This window comes from Panthera onca, chromosome D1 (assembly GCF_046562875.1).
Source record: "Panthera onca isolate mPanOnc1 chromosome D1, mPanOnc1 haplotype 2, whole genome shotgun sequence".
NCBI classification, from domain to species: Eukaryota; Metazoa; Chordata; class Mammalia; order Carnivora; family Felidae; genus Panthera; species Panthera onca.
The window spans coordinates 5,807,219-5,824,821 of NC_138348.1; the positions used below are offsets into that span (position 1 = coordinate 5,807,219).

At 43.5% G+C, this 17,603-nt stretch overlaps 1 protein-coding gene across 6 annotated transcripts; it reads left to right on the plus strand.

Moving 5' to 3' along the window:
* On the plus strand, positions 1-10,597 carry LOC132662055 (RNA-binding protein 4B). 6 transcript variants are annotated; one of them, XR_013550277.2, is made up of 5 exons: positions 1-188; positions 872-1,295; positions 6,380-7,056; positions 8,658-9,553; positions 10,478-10,597. XR_013550277.2 is itself a non-coding variant. In XM_060607346.3 (4 exons), exons 2-3 carry the CDS (start codon positions 884-886, stop codon positions 7,045-7,047), a joined length of 1,080 nt encoding a protein of 359 aa, XP_060463329.1. In that variant the 5' UTR covers positions 1-188; positions 872-883; the 3' UTR covers positions 7,048-7,056; positions 8,658-10,156. The 6 variants fall into 6 exon arrangements, 3 of the variants coding, with proteins under 3 accessions (XP_060463329.1, XP_060463330.1, XP_060463328.1); XR_009602491.3 differs by lacking the exon at positions 10,478-10,597 and having other exon boundaries at positions 8,658-8,819; positions 9,473-10,156; XR_009602492.3 differs by lacking the exon at positions 10,478-10,597 and adding an exon at positions 9,554-10,156 and having other exon boundaries at positions 8,658-8,819.
* The last annotated feature ends 7,006 nt before the right edge of the window (positions 10,598-17,603 follow it).

The window sequence follows — 17,603 nt, forward strand, 5'->3', positions numbered from 1 at the left end:
TGTATGCGGCTGCGGGATTGGCCGCCCGGCTCCCGCGAGGGGGAGGGGAAGGAGGCAGAGCGCACTCGCGCGTGCGTGAGCTGGCGCGCGAGAAAGGGCCCGGTCGCGCCGAGGCTCGAGCGGCCGTCGCCATTTTGTAGGGTTCTCTCTGACGCTGGAGCCGCCGCCACCGCCGCCGCCACCCGGAGGTGCGAGTGGGTCTTGTGGGTTTGTGGGGAGCCCGGGGGTGGGCCGGGCTGGGCCTCTGGCGAACGGGGCTTGAACAAGGTTTGGGTTTCTCTGGCTGCGGGAGGTCCGGGGAAGACAACGGGAGGAGGCGGGGCCGGGTCTCCGGAGGGGGCGGGGCAGGGGTCGGGTTGAGTCTAGTCTTTGTTGGGGCGAAAGAACTGGAGGTTGGGTCGCTGGGGGAGTACGAGATTGGGGCCAAGGAAGCCTCTTTATTCTTAGAGTGTCTTTGAAGGTATTACCGCCCGGAGGAGACGTGCACAGATTTCCCTCCAAAACCTCGTTACCGGGGTCACTCAAGATAACATGCCTCTTGTCCCTTTCTTGAGCTCTTTCCTGCCCTCCCCAAACAGTATTTTAAGACAGAAAGCAGCCAACCCTGTTATTTAAATGCTCCTCGTTTCACGGAGATGATAGGCTATGCCACGCATGCTGACCCCCGACCTCCTGTTTGTGTGTCACATCTCACACTACCCCTTAAGTACAAACCTTTCCCCTCTACTGAAAAAATAATGAACGTTTATGTGAACGTTTATATGAATCTTGAAGGTGCCAAGAACTTCTTTGGAGGGCTAAACCAAATGCAATGCACTGGAATTCCCCACTCCACCCCCAACTTTTGGAAATCTTGTTCCTTCCCTCCCAGGCTCTTGTCAGGATGGTGAAGCTGTTCATCGGAAATCTGCCCCGGGAGGCCACAGAGCAGGAGATCCGCTCACTCTTCGAGCAGTATGGGAAGGTGCTGGAATGTGACATCATTAAGAACTACGGCTTTGTGCACATAGAGGACAAGACGGCGGCCGAGGATGCCATACGCAACCTGCACCACTACAAGCTGCATGGGGTGAACATCAATGTGGAAGCCAGCAAGAATAAGAGCAAAGCCTCCACCAAGTTGCATGTGGGCAACATCAGTCCCACCTGTACCAACCAAGAGCTTCGCGCCAAGTTTGAGGAGTATGGTCCAGTCATCGAATGTGACATCGTGAAAGATTATGCCTTCGTGCACATGGAGCGGGCAGAGGATGCAGTGGAGGCCATCAGGGGCCTTGACAACACAGAGTTTCAAGGTGAACTGCTCTGGGATCTGGGTGGCAGAACTGAGTAGTGGGGTCTAGGTCAAGACAGAGATAAGAATGCAAGACCACGTGGCTGGCAGGGTGGTGTCTTCAATTCTATTTTGGCCGATATAATAGATTGCATGTTTACCACTCTTAGGTACGGTTTACTCTTGGGAGAAGCAAACACTTCCCCTTTTCAGATGTATTAGCCAAGATGTTCCTCCGCAGCTGTATAGAATCACAGACTGTGGGTTACTTTATCCCACAGTCTTCATTTATCTGAGTTCTGCTGGAAGTTTACTCTGCCTGGGCAAATGAGCACCTCATGTGAGAAGGGAGGATAAAAGTCTGTGGATTACCTGCTTCTTTTGTTATATTCAGGAAGCCTTATCTTCCTGATAGGAGTTTAAATGCCTAGGATTTTGTACTCTTTACTGCCTTGGGTGATAGGTTGTTGTAGGAAAGAGGAACAGAGACATCTAGAGAGATCCCTGTTAAAAATCTAGATGGTAAACCTGGATTTGGGGGAGTAGTATCTTTTGAGTGCTCAAATATATTCGGTCTGTGAACTATACAAGCAGGGCCAAAAACCATGCCATTGGACTATTCTCTTCGGCCTACTATTATTTAATGGAAAAATAGAGGAAATTTTAAAAAATACTAGGTTGAATGAGGTGATGGTCTTGCTTCTGAGAGGTTCCAGTAAGGGTGTTGTAGAGTGTATTGTGTAATTTTTTTTTAAGTCTATTTATTCATTTTGAGAGAGAGTGAGCAAGTGTGGGTGGGGGAGGGGCAGAGAGAGGATCCCAAGCAGGCTCTGCAGGGTCAGCCAGATGTGGGGCTTGAACCCCCGAAACATGAGATCGTGACCTGAACCGAAATCAAGAGTTGGGCACTTAACCAACCGAGCCACTCAGGCGCCCCTAATTTTACCAGTTGTAAAGGTACATCTGTTCTTCTTAATACCTTGAGGTTGTCTGAAGACTCTGCAGCTGTGCTAATGTAGCCACTAGGCACATGTGGCTATTAAATAAATTTAAAAATTCATTTTCTCAGTTGTACCGCACACATTTGAAGCACTCAGAAGTCACATGAGGCTGGCTAGTGGTGACTGAACTAGTGTAAATACAGAACATTTCTGTCATCATAGAAAGTTTTGTTGGAGAGTGCCGTTCCACAAGAAGTTTTCTGTTGACAGTATCATCTTGGGCCACACATTTACAGCCACTTTCCAGGTTCATAAATTAACACCATTTTTTCTGAGTGCCGCTAAAATTTGTTGAGAAGTATTTAAGTGTCCTCTGCTAAACCTAGAAAACAGTGAGAAAAGAAATGGGAGACAAGGAAAAGTTGACCGGAAAAGGGTAAGAAAGTTTGCGGATAGTGTAGATTGCGAATAGTGTGCATCACATCGCTCTGGCCTCAGCCACTGGTGCCCTGGCCTTTAGGTCACCTTTGTGGTACAGGGTGAAAGTCACAGATAACTTGCTACCGTTAACTAGTTGTGTGACTTTGGCCAAGTGTTTTAACCTCTCTGTGCTTCGTTTTCCCCACTTACAAAATAGAATTAATGATCCCTGCAGTACCTCCCTCACAGGATGGTAGTGAGGCTAGGATGAGGTAATAGATGTGAAAATGTTTTCACAGTAAAGCACTATAGGATGAAAGGGGAGTGTCGTCTGCTACAATGAGTGTGTTTCCATTATGGTTAGAAACTGATTTATAATTTGATAGTTACGCTTTACTCATTTACCTATTTTATTTTTTTTTTATTATTTTGGAAAGCTGTTGCCCTTTAGACAGCTTTAAAAATATTCTTAATTATTTTCACTTGAGACAAGAACATGACTGGACAGTGTTTGGAAAAAATGGGGGGGGGGGTTCTCTCTTGACAGGTAGCAACATGTAAAGAATGCAGTTAAAGCCGGGTACAAACTGCAAAGATATCCTAGTAGTGTAATACTCCACGTCCTTACCTTTTTAATACACGATTGAGTAAAAAGATGAGGGCAAAAGTATGCGTACAGAAGTCAGTTAATTGGGGGGCGCTGGCTTGGGAAGAGCGTGTGTTTTAATAAACCAGGTTTAATTACTCTAGGAAGTGGGTGTTTGAGTAATGGTGATCCATGAATTGTTTAAAACGTCATTATTGGAAAAGAAAAATCCTTTATTTGGTTTTCATGTTCTTAGCCTGGCTTCTCTGGAGAAAGGACTCCACTCCGAGTTATATATAGAGACATTTTTATAACCAGCTCTTTTTTTTTTTTTTTTTTTCCAGATGACAAGAGAAAGTTTAGCATTGGATAATATGTTAAGGGTTTTAAAGAAAATATAATCTACATACCAATTTGTCACATTTTTTGATAAAGCCTTTTTTTAGTCAACTGCTAATGAAGGTGGCCTCTTAAAAGAGGGCCATTTTGAACATCTTTTGAACCTTTATATGTTAATAGCTGCCAATTTAGGCTTCTGCGTTCAGGACTTAAGAAAGGAAACAGCAGAACCTCAGTTACCTGGGTCTTTCAGGACCTGTTTCCTCTCCACGTGTAGCAGTGAACGGGAATTGGGAATGATGAAGCAGCTGAATTGGGAATGATGCATGAGTTCGGGTGTCTTGTTCCCCTCCTCCCCCAACATGTAAACAAGCACTAAGCTGGAGTACCCTTGTGGGTCAGCTACACACCCAGCCTTCTCTGGGTCCAGGCACGGGATAGGAGCTCAGTGTTTAGGACCCCAAGTGGCCCATCTCTCAGGATTTTAATAATCTGTTCCAGTTTTCAGAAGAAAACACCTCTATTAGGTCGGTTTTCTGGGAAACGTTGGCAGCATATTTCAGTGACTTTTGGAGGTCTCAGAAAATCTTTTAAGTTTTTGGCTTCTCCAAGTGTAGTAAAGTGGTAGAATTTAATCTTTCGACATTCTTTGCCTTGGTTCCTTAAAGTAATAGAGAAGCACAGTATTTTTCAACTATAAGGACTTTAGGGGACTTAAAACCCTAGTTTTACAACCTTTGGAACATTGTGGAAAAAACACCTATCACTTCTATTCAGATCTTTCAATGCTGGTTAAAAAAATATTTTACCTGAATCCTTTTCACAGCTACTACAGAGGTAGATTTTGCCATAGATGTTTATAAATTTATGAGTTCTGCTCAATAAAACAGGAATGAAGACTGGGTGTAGTAATAGAAACATCAAGCAAAAATTACTGAGTTTTGTTTCTCAAGAAAAAAATTATTTTAATGTGCTTTTAGGTCTCTCAATTGGCTACTTTTTAGATTGGCATGGTTACTCCAACTTCAGAATTGGAGCAGTTTGTGTCTGTCACACAGGTTCATGTCACCATGCATGTTTGGAAACCAAGTACCTTGTGTCTTCCAGTCTAAGTCATAGGGAACTGTACGTTTGGGATATAAATTGGAGCAAAAAAGAAGCCGTATTTCTGTTCTAAACATAGTTAGCCCAGGGTCCTTACTAACGTCTCAGAATTAGAATGGGAGTATTTAAATCTCTGAAAGCAATAGGTGGCTAAATGCTGCTTTCGGAGAATGACTGCCATTTGGCATCTGGTGACTCTCAGTGGTGATGGTGGATGCTGCATCTCTGCCGGCAGCTAGAAGAAGAACCTGAGCACTTTTGTTTGTGCTAAAGAAAAGGTTTTAACTTGGAGGCGGCAAGTACTAGAAACTGGGGTGGTATGAATCTTAGACACTGGGCGGAACTGAGTTTGACTAAAGTGATGTTACTGCACTAACCCGCTCCCCTCTCAGGGTCAGTGCATGGCACTGTTCTGGCTGCCGTCCTGAATCGGGCTGTTTCCAACAGGATGGTGGAGCACGAGGCCTCCTATCCGCATAGCTGCATCCAGAACAAGGTCTGTTAAAGAGAGAGCAACTTGCTGATTGTGGAGGGGGGATTTGTTCTGAGCAGCCTTTAAGTGTGACGCGAAGCCCCTGTTCTCTGCCTCCAGTGGCTGCCTTTTGGCCACGATTTGAGAAGTAACTGACTTTATCTCCAAAGTCTTAGGCAGTTTGGCACTAAATACTGCCAAGAATAATCCTTTCCTCAAACTGCTTTTAAAGACCTTGGATGCTTTCATCAGTAAGGGTCCCTGGGCACGGTGGTACATAAGCCCTGGGCAAAGATTGTTTCTTCTCTTAGCTGTTCCTGGTGCTGGTCATTTCCTGGAGGAATGGATGTTGCTTGTTTATATGGGTGCCCGGAGAGACCTTTAGGTAAATGCTGCATTTTTCTAAGAAGTAGATAATCCCCTGTGAAGATCGTAAGCTACGCTGCAGGACGAAATGCCGGTCATTCCATTACATGGGAACACATTGTCCCGAAGAAACCAGAACTGTTTCAGTATCTTTCTAATTTTTGCTGTTGAGAGACCTTGGTCAAGTTTTCTTTTTCACGGTAGGCATGGATTCACCCTTGCTGAAAAATGTGGGGTGGGGTTGAAATCTGGAGGGCCTTATAACTCCTAGAGGTACTGGAGGTGAAGCAGATGATGAGCCAGGTATGATTTGTGTACCCAACATAGCCTTCTGGTGACATCTGCAGAAATGGCTGGACGAAACAAGATGGACAGAAGATCGCTGTGGTTTTTAAGCTACAGTTAAATGCTCAGGCCTTGTATTGCCCTGAGTAAATCAGTGAGAGGTTGGTAAGATGCTTTTCAAATGTGGCATAACTGAGGTGTCGTTGGCTATCTGATTTGGAAGAAATGGCAGGTCTTGAATCGTTACAGTTATAATCAATCTTAGCAGTGAAAAGTGCTGAACTGAAAAGTTTCTCAGTTTCTGTCTTGCGGGGAGAGGGGGAAGGAAGGGAACGTTGTGGACACAGAAGTAGGAGGGAATCTGGTCAGCCTGGTGTAAGTAGAAAGTATTGACTGATCGCAGAGAACTCAAAGTTCCTAGCTGTCCTCTATATTGAAAAGTAACTTCATCTTTTGGAGGGACTTGCTGAAATAGGGTTGCAGGAGTGTGCGTATGTATGTGTGTCTCAGACCAACTAGTTTACTTTCGTTTTGGGGAGGATTAAAGAATGTCATTGAGTTATAATAAGTCTTCTTGCATCTATTTTCTCAAGGCAAAAGAATGCACGTGCAGTTGTCCACCAGCCGGCTTCGGACTGCCCCTGGGATGGGAGACCAGAGTGGCTGCTATCGGTGTGGGAAAGAGGGGCACTGGTCCAAAGAGTGTCCAGTAGATCGTACAGGCCGTGTGGCGGACTTTACCGAGCAGTATAATGAACAGTATGGAGCAGTGCGCACGCCTTACACCATGGGCTACGGGGAATCCATGTATTACAACGACGCATATGGAGCACTCGACTACTATAAGCGTTATCGGGTCCGCTCTTACGAGGCAGTGGCAGCGGCGGCGGCAGCTTCTGCGTACAACTACGCGGAGCAGACCATGTCCCATCTGCCTCAAGTCCAGAGCACAGCTGTGACCGGTCACCTCAACTCCACTTCTGTTGATCCCTACGACAGACACCTGTTGCCGAACTCAGGTGCTGCCGCCACTTCGGCTGCTATGGCTGCTGCTGCCGCCAACAGTTCCTCCTATTATGGAAGGGACCGGAGCCCCCTGCGTCGTGCTGCAGCTGTGCTCCCCACAGTTGGAGAGGGCTACGGTTATGGGCCAGAGAGTGAGCTGTCTCAGGCTTCAGCAGCTGCACGGAATTCTCTGTATGACATGGCCCGGTATGAGCGAGAGCAGTATGTGGACCGAGCGCGGTACTCAGCCTTTTAAAAACTGGAGGTGAGAGTGGGGTGGGTGTGGTTAAGAGACTCTATTTTGTTTCCTTGAAAGAGACCTGTGCTGCATGGAGGAGGCTAAAGCCACCTGTTTGTTTGCTGTCAGGACGGTCTCCAAGTGGTATAAATTACATAGTAGTAGTTTTCAATATTTCTCTAGCTTAGGCCAGAGGTTCATTTGGCCTCTTGAGGTTTTTTAGTGTACGACTCCAACCAACTTTTTCCTTCTGAGAGAACAACAAACTCAGTGCGAATGTTATTTAATCAAGCGTAAGCAATCTGGGTTACAGAATGTAGTTAAGAGAACATTTGTTGAGTCCCCTCTTTGTACATTATATTATTGAGTCTACACAATAAGCCTTTAAGATGTTTTCTCTTTTACAGAGCAGGGAACAAAGGCTCAGAGAGGTTAAGTACTTTGAGGTCATCTGACAATTGAGAGGTAGAGTTCAAACTCAGGCCTTGCTGACTCCAAAATGACTCTCTTTCCACCATGAAAGTCACTGTGGTCTAAGCTGAAGAGCACGGGTTCAGGAGTTACGAATGAATGTCACGGTGAGAATTTTAACTACAACTTTAGACTTCTCACTTGCCAACAAAACTACTACTTAGGTCATTAGCCTTTATCAGAGGAAGCTCTTCTAATATCCTAGAGCTATAAGCCAAATAAAGATCTATAAACTTCAGGTGTTTATTAGTTCTAAGACCCTTGAAAGCAAAATGTTTTGATGCCACTGTCCCATGGAGTCCTTTCCTTATTGGTAATCCAGAGCATCTTCTTCTGCGTGGGCACTTTAAGCCCCGTTTCTGCAGAGTCTGTGTTACTATCGTGTAGAACCCCAACACTTCTCCTTTCTTCTAGCAGTTTTTGGTTTGTGTTCAAGAGGAACCTATAAGGAACTAGGAGAATAGGTAATTTTCTAACGGGTATAAAATCCCACTGGTGGTGCCCCTACTTCAGACAAGGTATGCCAAAGATGTTGGAATGTCAAGAATAATCAGCAGTAATATCTAGAGATTGATAAATCTCTTCATCTGAGTGGAAGTGGCATCACGACAACTTCTGTTCTCATGGTTTTCCTTGTGCTTTGAAATCAAGCATCACTTGAATTGGAAGCCTACCCGAGAGGTCAAATGGAGTTACCGCTGAGTTTCCAGGGTTCCTAACTTAACCTGTTGGTAAATATATGTGTAGAAGAAAATAAAGCAATAGGAATTTGCCCTTTTATGTAGTGAGAAGCAAATGATGGTTTGAACCTGTGATGAATTATACCCTGTGTGACCATGACACGACTGGGATCTCCTGAGACCACTGTGTAGTGGTGTATCTTCATGTGCGTGTAGGTAATCTTATACTTTGTGTAGCTTGCCTTAATTTTTACTTTTAATGCAGCAGGATCTGCCATGAAGCAGGATATTTCTCTAAAGGTGGTATCATCTACCAGATGACTTCTGTTTTTGTCATATGTGTTTCAAAGTTAAATTAGTGTACTATGGTCTTAAAAGGGTATCGTTAAGGTATTTTAAAGTGAATTTTGACTGCAAGCAGTGGTTGTTCAACTAACCTCTTTTTAGTGATGACTTTTAAAGAAACTTACCTTCCAGGTGTGAACCTCAAATGGACTGAATAACCCTGAGTTGGTTGCAGTCCCAGGAGCCTGATGTTAATGAGGCTGCCAGGATGAAATACTCCAGAACTGTTGGGGATCTGAATTTGGGTCTCACCCTAGCAGAACTGATTCAAGAACGTCACAACTTTTGAAGTCGGTTGGTACAGATCAAGACCAAGATTTGGCCCTTTGTCTGTAATAAGTAGAGGAACTTGGTGTGAGTTAACTTCTTTTCTCCCCCAGCCATTGGTGTCTGGAGTTCCCATCATCAATGGGAGAATTAGGGAATTTTAGGATTTCTTCCTTTGATTTGGTAAGGGAGATGTGATCAATTAGGGGAACTCCTGGAATTATGGCTCTAAATGTGTGACAGTATGACATGTAGGTATGTTGGAGGGTGAATGAACCATTCCTTGATATGCTTTGTGATTGCTGTTTATGAAGCTTGTTTACTTATGAAAGAGTAAAACGAAACAAATTTAGAGTAGTACAGTTGGCCATATTTGAGATCTTGGCATCTTCTGCTTTTTTCTGGACCTAAAAATTAAATTACGGTTTTGGATAATATCCACGTATGCCCTTTGTTGCAGTGACAGTAGCCTTGTATCACAGAGGTTGTCTTGCCTAAAAGATGGTAAGAGAGTGGAAAAGATGTATTTTATCACCAACACAGCAGTCTGCCAGATAGATTGCTTCTAATTCTATACATATAACTAGAAGTAGAGTCCTTGGTAATTACATGGGATGTAAGTTTGATCCAGTCTGACTTGGTTTTGTTTTGTTCTTTGTTCTTTTCCCCCTGGAATACAGGACGGGACCAGGGCCCTTGTGCTCGGAGCCAAGCTGCTCTCCAGGCATTGTGTAAGCCTCTTGTGTTGTGCTCTCTTTCAGGTAGGATAATTGCGGACTGAACCCTCGGGCTGCGGTCATATATGAGAACTTGCTCCGCGCGGTCCCCTTTGCCGGGATGTTTCCATTGCTTCATGTTTCAGTAAACAAAGGAGTTTGTGACCAACTATGTTTTCTTTCTTAATTTAATTCTTCTAAGTTGACTTTTCTTTCCTCCTGATACTAGTCTCTGTAGCCTTTCACTCTATTCCTTATATTCTCAGCCTCTGAGCAGCCCTAGGTAAGGATTATGCTGGCATCCCCTTTTTCCTGTACAGTGGAACCCCTCTTATCTTGCTTTCCTTAGGAGTTGAACCCTTCTCCCTGTCTACCTGCAACATCTCCTTTCCCTTTAAAATGACCATGTAGTGGCAAGCGACCTTTTACTCTTCTCTGTTAGCTCTGGACTCTAACATTGAAGCTAATCTTCTGAAACTGCTAGGACCATTGGGGTTTTGGGGGAGGGGGGTTGTTTTGTTTGTTTTGTTTTTTTATGTCTGACCTGTGATCGTGGTACAGCATTAGCTGAAATTTAGCCTTGTTTTATTCCACTCCTCCCACTTTTTTTTTTTAATATTTTGACAAATAAACGTTTCTAACACTTAAGTACCTTTTTGTGTTATTTACTGTTGTGTTATATACTGTTATTTACTACCAGTTATTTACTACTGTTATTTACTGCCAGTATCTTCTAACTCTTGTATCTTCTGGTTCTTTCTTAGTTGTGCTCAAACTACAAAATTCAAATGAGTAATTGCCTGAAATTTAGATGTAGAAGGAGGGGTTTGGTGCGGTCTAGGTAATATGGCCTCAGTCAGTAATGGGTGAAGAAAAGTTAGCCAGCATCTTGAGACATTGACAAGTATGCTACTGCATATGGTCGGGTTCCTTCTGTCTAAATAATGAGTTGCTCTTTTCACTTTACAGGTTAGCAAACTCAGATTAGAATGCCTTACCAGGAAAAAATAAGCCAGAATATCTCCAACGACATCAGGTTGACTCTATTTGACTTCATCTGTTCAATTAAATTCACTTAAAACTACTCGAGTCTCACTTCCTATGGTATTAATATTCTGCTAGGATTAGACTTTGCCTAAAGTGAATAATAGTTATGAGACCAAAAAGGGAGAACATGTCATATTTTGAGCAGAAAAGCAAGTAGGGTATTAATGATCAGAAGGGACAACATCCTGCAATTAAACATGTCTATAATTTTTTAAAAGATTTATGGATGTTGCTTAGGTCCCTAGAAAAGCAAGGTTAGTGATGGATTCAATGCTACTTAAGCTTTATTTATTGCAACCTAGATGGAAATGCTGGTGTGTAAATTCTGACTACCTGTGAATTTTAGAGCAAAATTTCCCGATTTTTTAGGGGTAGGATACAACAGTCTGGAGATACTAACCTGTCCGTGCACCACTGCAACCAAGTGGTAAAAGTACACGAGGCCCGTGTTAGCTTCAACATTCCCTAAGGAGGCAGGGCTATCCGTTTTACATTTTTAAAAAAGGCAGAGATACTGGGATTCCTTGTCATTCATGTACAAGGTACCAGGCCGAACAAAGATAAGTATGTACAGGTTTTGTTGAGCTCATCAAAATGTCAGGTCCTCCCTGTGTGCTTTGGGTGTGTGGGAACTTTTAATGTAACAGTTTAACATACCTTGATTTCTATCTCCCTGACAGATCAAACAAAAAACCCAAAACCCAGCATTGGCAAAAGTTCTACACCAACTCTGTCCAATAAAATCTTGGCAGTGTTGGAAGTGTTCTACATCTGTGCTATTCTCAATTTATAGCCATTAGCTACATGTGGCTGTTAAGTACTTGAATGTGACTAGTGAAGCTGAGAAACCAGTTTTTTTATTTTATAATTAGCCACGGTGGCTAGTGGCTGCTACTGGACAGCACGGTTTCGATGATAAAATAAGTTATGTAAGGAGGGGGAAACGCCTTGCACAATCATACAAAATATTTTTCCTTTAAAAAGTCCTTTCACTGCACCAGAATAACATACTGGGAAAGGGGTTGGTTTCCAGCCAATGTGAGGACGTTTCGTAGGAACAAATGTATTTCTAAATCTGTTATTACCATGAGAAATTGCATGTTGTGGACACAAAATCCCTTTTATCCAAAGACCAAATTTCTCTTTATAGACCATTTCTGAGTCCCACGAAACCTCTCACAATAAAAGCACCTGAATTCATTGATCAGTGATTTGAATTTCCTACTATGAGCCAGGATTTAGGTGATGAAGGAGGGGAGGCCTATGTGGTTCCTAGCAGAGAAACAAACGTTAATTACATCTTTTGTAAGCACAATGGAGGGTGGAGTACAGGACGCTCTGAAAACACAACAGTGACGGGGATCGGGGGATTGGGCGGTGGACTGGCAGTTGCTAGTCCAAGTGAGGAAGCAGCTCATGTGAAGGCCCCTGATCAGGAAGAGTGTGACCCACACTAGGAACCAAAAAGGGAGCTCTGTGGCAGAAGAAAGTGCAGTAGGAATCTAAAGAGGGAAGTTCTAGGCACAGTTCATTAGAGCCTTACAGGCTATCTTAGGAATTTCACCTTTATCCTAAAAGACTGGGAGCCATTAGAGGGTTTTAAGTTTGGGGGTAACAGGATCAGACTCACTCTTCTTAAAACAATCACTCTTGGGGGCGCCTGGGTGGCTCAATCAGTTGAGTGACCCTTGATTGCGGCTCAGGTCATGATCTCATGGTTTGTGAGTTCAAGCACTGCATCAGGCTCTGCACTGGCAGTGTGGAACCTGCTTGGGATTCTCCCTCTCTCTGCCCCTCTCCTTGTACGCTCTCTTGCTTGCTCGCTCTCAAAAATAAACATTAAAAAACAAAATCACAATTACTCTGTATAGGAACAGAAGTAAATTATTATATGTGAAATTTATGTGACATAATAGCAGCAGTCTGTCCCCTGATCATGAAGCCAAAAAGGGTGACATTTTGTCTTAAAGGGGGAAAACATACCTTGTAAACAGAAAAGGACCGTTCATAAGGACATGTGATTCAAGGGGCAAAGGGGTAGGGTTTAAATCCCTGAGGTTAATCAACCCATAAATAACAGAATGAGCTATGCCTCTCCCACCCTAACATTTGGTGAGCACCTGTTGTTGGCCAGAACCTAAGGGCTTTGCACAAGGAACCACTGAGGGGCAGGAGAGATGAGATTAGGTCTCAGCTGAGAGGATGGCACAATGAAAATGGTAATTGCTGTGAGGAATGTAAAAGTATTGTGTGAACTCAGAGAAGGGCAATTATTTATGCAATCCTACCAAAACCATGGTTTAATTTGTGCCTTAAGACCTCTCTCCTTTGAAACAAACACACTTACCAATTTACAGACAGTGAAAATGGAGGGACGATGGAAGGCCAAGGGGCTATCCCTGGCCCAGTTTGGGGGTGGAGGATAAGAATGAAGAATATCCCCAGATCTTCCATCACCATGAATTTCTTCCTGAGCAGTCTATTTGATGTGGGGTTCTGGGAATCCATCCAAGCAACACCCAGCCATAGTAGCAGCACTGTAAGGCACTTCAAGTACAAAGCAAAATCAATCCTAGCCTGATTTAAATATTACTGCCCAGAAAAGCATCCAGATTCCCCGAGGTGGTGTCTGAGAACTCCCTGGCTTCTACTGCAACACCTTCCCTGGGGTGGTAGGGGAGACAGAGACTCGTTACAGTGTCTACTTGGTGAGAAAATTCCTACTGTAGCTCCAAGGCCTCGCTCTACCCTTTAGGCCTGTGGCAGCAGACAATTCGGCACAAAAAGATACCAAGCTCTCAGCACTCAATGAACTGCACAGAGATTGTCTGAAGGCAAAAAAAGGTTGGCTGGCTTCAAGGCAGCCCAGAAAAGGGAAGCAACTTGCCCAAGATTGGCTTCATGGCTTGTCAGGATTTGGCTCACAAATCTGGTCCTCAAAGAGTCTCTTGCCCTAGATTTTGGAGGAGGAAAAGAGAGATAAAAATACATTCCTAGGAAAAGCTGTCAGCTTGTCAGAATAATTCCTCTCAGGGCTTTCTTAAGATCTTGGCTATGTTCTGCTAAGGAGACCTGAAGTACCAGAAATGACAGATCAGCCCTAGGAACCCACAAGGGAAGAGGTTAAGGTCTGGTGAGAGGATTTCAATCAGTAGTGCCTTAGGTTTGTGGGCCCTTTGAAGATCCCAGCCAAATTCAAACCGCACAACAGCCCTGTAGATTTGATGACTCATCAATCATCTCTGCTAGTCCACAAGAACCCAATGAGGTAGCATCCTTGGCTACCCTGGTAATTAAAGCAACAGAGGTTTAAAAAAGTTAAATGACTTGGCCCCGCTCCTCTGGCACACGATGCTGAGAAAAAAAAGGTTCCTGATTCCTAGTGCTTGTTTTCTAAAGCAGAAAGCCACAAGAAGCTACTGAAGAGCAGCTGGCAAAGGGACCCAGCAGTCCTAGCAGTAGACCTATCCACATGAAGGGGATACAACGGAAGATTTTAAGCTGCTTCACTTGGCAAGGTGAACTAGACTGCCAGTGAGAGTGGCCCCGGACTGACCTTGGCTCTGGTATCTCTGAAGTAGGGCAATGGCTACAAGAATTAGGAAAATGAGTGGTTAAGGAAAGCAGTCTTCCCACCACATACCATCATATTCCCTCCAAGTTGGGGCATGGCCAGGACGCTTCAGTGGCTGTGTGAACTGTGCTCCACCTCTCCATATAGACACAAGGAAGAATTTTAGAGATCTAAATTGGGCGATTGGCCAACACTCCATGGACCACACTGGTGCTGGCACCCGTTGCCACCTGGAACCAAAGTGCACTGGAGACAGAGGCTTGCATCAGGCAGGTATGGAGCCTTGGGACCCACAGGGAAGCCAGAACTCTGGGTGCACCTCACAATAGAGCTCTCACTGCCACTGCACAATCACTAAAGGCTGAAATTTGGGCTCTGGAACTAGACTGCAAAAACTTAAATTCAAGCTCTTTCTGTGGCCTTAGGTGTGTTACTTGACCTCTCTGAGCCCATTTCATTATAAAATGGGAATAATATAACCTTCCGGTTTTGTTGGGAGTAAATATAAAAAACACTGAACTGTCTATTCCCACCATAAATAAACTGGGGACCCTGGGTGGCTCAGTCGGTTAAGCGTCCAACTCTTGGTTTCGGCTCAGGTCATGATCTCATGGTTAAAGGCACTAAGCCCCATGTTGGGCTCTGCACTGACAGAATGGAGCCTGCTTGGGATTCTCTCTCCCTCTCTCTGTCCCTCCCCACTTGTGTGTGTACTCTCTCTCTCCAAATAAACTTAAAAAACTGATGTGGGCAAGCAAAAGAGAAGGTTCCACCCCTTCTGAAGCTCATGAATTAATGGAGTAGGTGGACCTTCAAATACACAAATCTATGATGACAAACTATTAAGAAGGCTATGCATGCTTGCAGAAAGGTGGAGGAAAGCTGTCATCATGCTCTTTAGTCCTTCAAGGATTCCAACTCCCCCTCCTTCAATTTCATACCCAGCTATGAGACCTAAAGACCAACCCACCTGCTCAGCCCTTAGGGATCACCAAATCTCAAAGCTAACTGGCCCTTCTAGGTTATCAAACAGTTCTACCTTCTCTGCTTTTTACTGACTGAACTCTTATGGGATAGAACACAACTCCAGCCCTAACAGTGGCCATCCCCCAATCCTCTGGTCCTACCCCCAGGGTCTGGTTCTATGCTGGCTGGCACTTTTTTTTAATGTTTATTTATCTTGAGAGAGACAGAGACAGTGCAAGCAGGAGAGGGGCATAGAGAGAAAGGGAGAGAGAGAATCCCAAGCAGTATATATCCCAAGTATGTGTGTGTGTGTGTGTGTGTATATATATATATATATATATATATATATATATATATATGTGCTTATATATGTATATACTTACATATATACATTTATTATTAAATGCCTGTTATGTATCAGGCACTAATGCCTGGCACAGGGAATTTAATTCCCTGTCCCACCCCCTCCCCCAAGCTTGCAATTTTGTGAGGAAAATGTTCACTAAATAAGCAAAGAAACTGAGTTAAGTACAAAATACATAAGCTGGCAGGGACAATGGCAGGGAAAAACACAGGGAAAAACACAATGGCAGGGAAAAATGGGAGGAGGCATCTACTTAGAGGTTGACAGGGAGGATCCTCTGATACTTGATCCTGAAGCTCTAAGATCTTAAGGGTATGAAATTAGCCCTAAAGTGGTTATCAACGGAAATATAATGTGAGCCACAAATGCAGGCTACATAAGCAGTTGATCCTGGAACAAGATGGGGGTTGGGACATCGACCTGTATAGGCAAAAATCCACATATAACTTTTGACTCCCCCAAAACTTAATAGCCTATTGACTTGAAACCTGATAACATAAACCTTACTTACACATATTCTGTATGATGTATGTATTATATATTGTATCCTTACAATAAAGTAAACTAGGAAAAGAAAATGTGAAGAAATTCATAAGGATGAGAAAATACATTTATAGTACTATACTGTATTCAGTGGGAAAAAAAAAAAAACCCATATGAGTCAATCCACACAGTTCAAACCTATATTGTTCAAGGGTCTTCGACTGTAATTTGAGAACTTCTACTAGCCACATTTAGAAAAGTAAAAAAGAGGGGCACCTGGATGGCTCAGTCAGTTAAGCATCCGACTTTGGCTCAGGTCATGATCTCATGGCTCCTGAGTTCAAGCCCCACTTCAGGCTCTGACAGCTCAGAGCCTGGGGCCTGCCTTGAATTCTGTGTCCCTCTCTCACTCTACCCCTCCCCCCACACATGCTCTAAGAATAAAGAAACACTAAAAAATATTAAAAAGTGAAAAAACAAAGGTGAAACAAGTAATTTTATTTAACCCAATATATCCAATATATGATCTAATATTATGGTCTTTTAAATATGAATATCTTACATTATTTTTCATACTAAGCTTTAAATACCCATGGGTATTTTACACTCATAGCACCCTATATGGCTATGGCTATCCTACTGGACAGCACAACTGTCCAGTTGGTATACAAAACCAAAGGAATTTATGAAATTGCCTAGAACAGGGTTTCAACCTTAACACTATTGACATCTGGGGCTAGGTGATTCTTTGGAGGGAGAGAGAGATTCTTTCCTGTGCACTGGAGGATACTTAGCAGCATCCCTTGTCTCTACCCACTAGATGCCAGAAGCATCCCTCCACCCCAAGTTTTGACAATTAGAAACTTTACACTGCCAAATGTGCCAGCAGAGGGTGGGGACCAAAGAGTGGAAATCACCAACGATTGACAACTAGTGACCCAGAGGGAGAGCGTAGAGAGAAGAGGGTCCAGGAAAACTATGGGGAACTGCAGATTTAGCATCTGCCTTAGGTAGTATACACAAGCAATTAAAAGGAACAAAAAGAAAAGAAGGGGTATGGTGATTTCCTGTGAAGACCTCAGAGGTCCATTTCTAGCACATGAAAAAAAACCTAACCAATGTCACTAACAGCAACATCAAGAAGTCTTCCCCCACCGTCAAGTTTTTCTCTTTTCTGAACCATTCCTCTAGACCAAGGAATACCCATGAAATTTCAAAAGCATATACAAAGGACCACTGTCCTCAAAGAAAAATTCCATATACCATTTTGGAGAGATTAGGAGTTATCCAAATTAGAGGAAATCATAGGTACAGATTCAAATCTCAAACTATCATTGCCTCTTAGACAGACAGCCTGCTTGAGCAGAGAAGAAATCTGGGGCTGGAAATGCACATGTGAGAATCTTCAGAATACAGATGGTTGGTAAAGCCAAGGGAATTTGTGATACCAACAAAACGAGAAGCATGGAGAAAAGAGAGAATAGAGCCCTAGCCTCATTTTCACTACCCTGAAAAGTTATCAGCTTCCTTTTCACCTTGAAAACCCAAATCTGTTTAAAACAAACAGAAAAGGGACTTAAAGGAACATCCAGAAAATAGCTAGTGTAAATACTAAGGGAGAAGAGGCCTTGCTATAAAAAGCCCAGCATACAATGTGACTG

Bases quoted from the DNA above. Each gene is read 5' to 3' on its own strand.
- LOC132662055 (XM_060607346.3), top strand. From the start codon at position 884: ATGGTGAAGCTGTTCATCGGAAATCTGCCCCGGGAGGCCACAGAGCAG. The intron at 1,296-6,379 runs GTGAACTGCTCT...TATTTTCTCAAG, and splicing joins TGACAACACAGAGTTTCAAG to GCAAAAGAATGCACGTGCAG.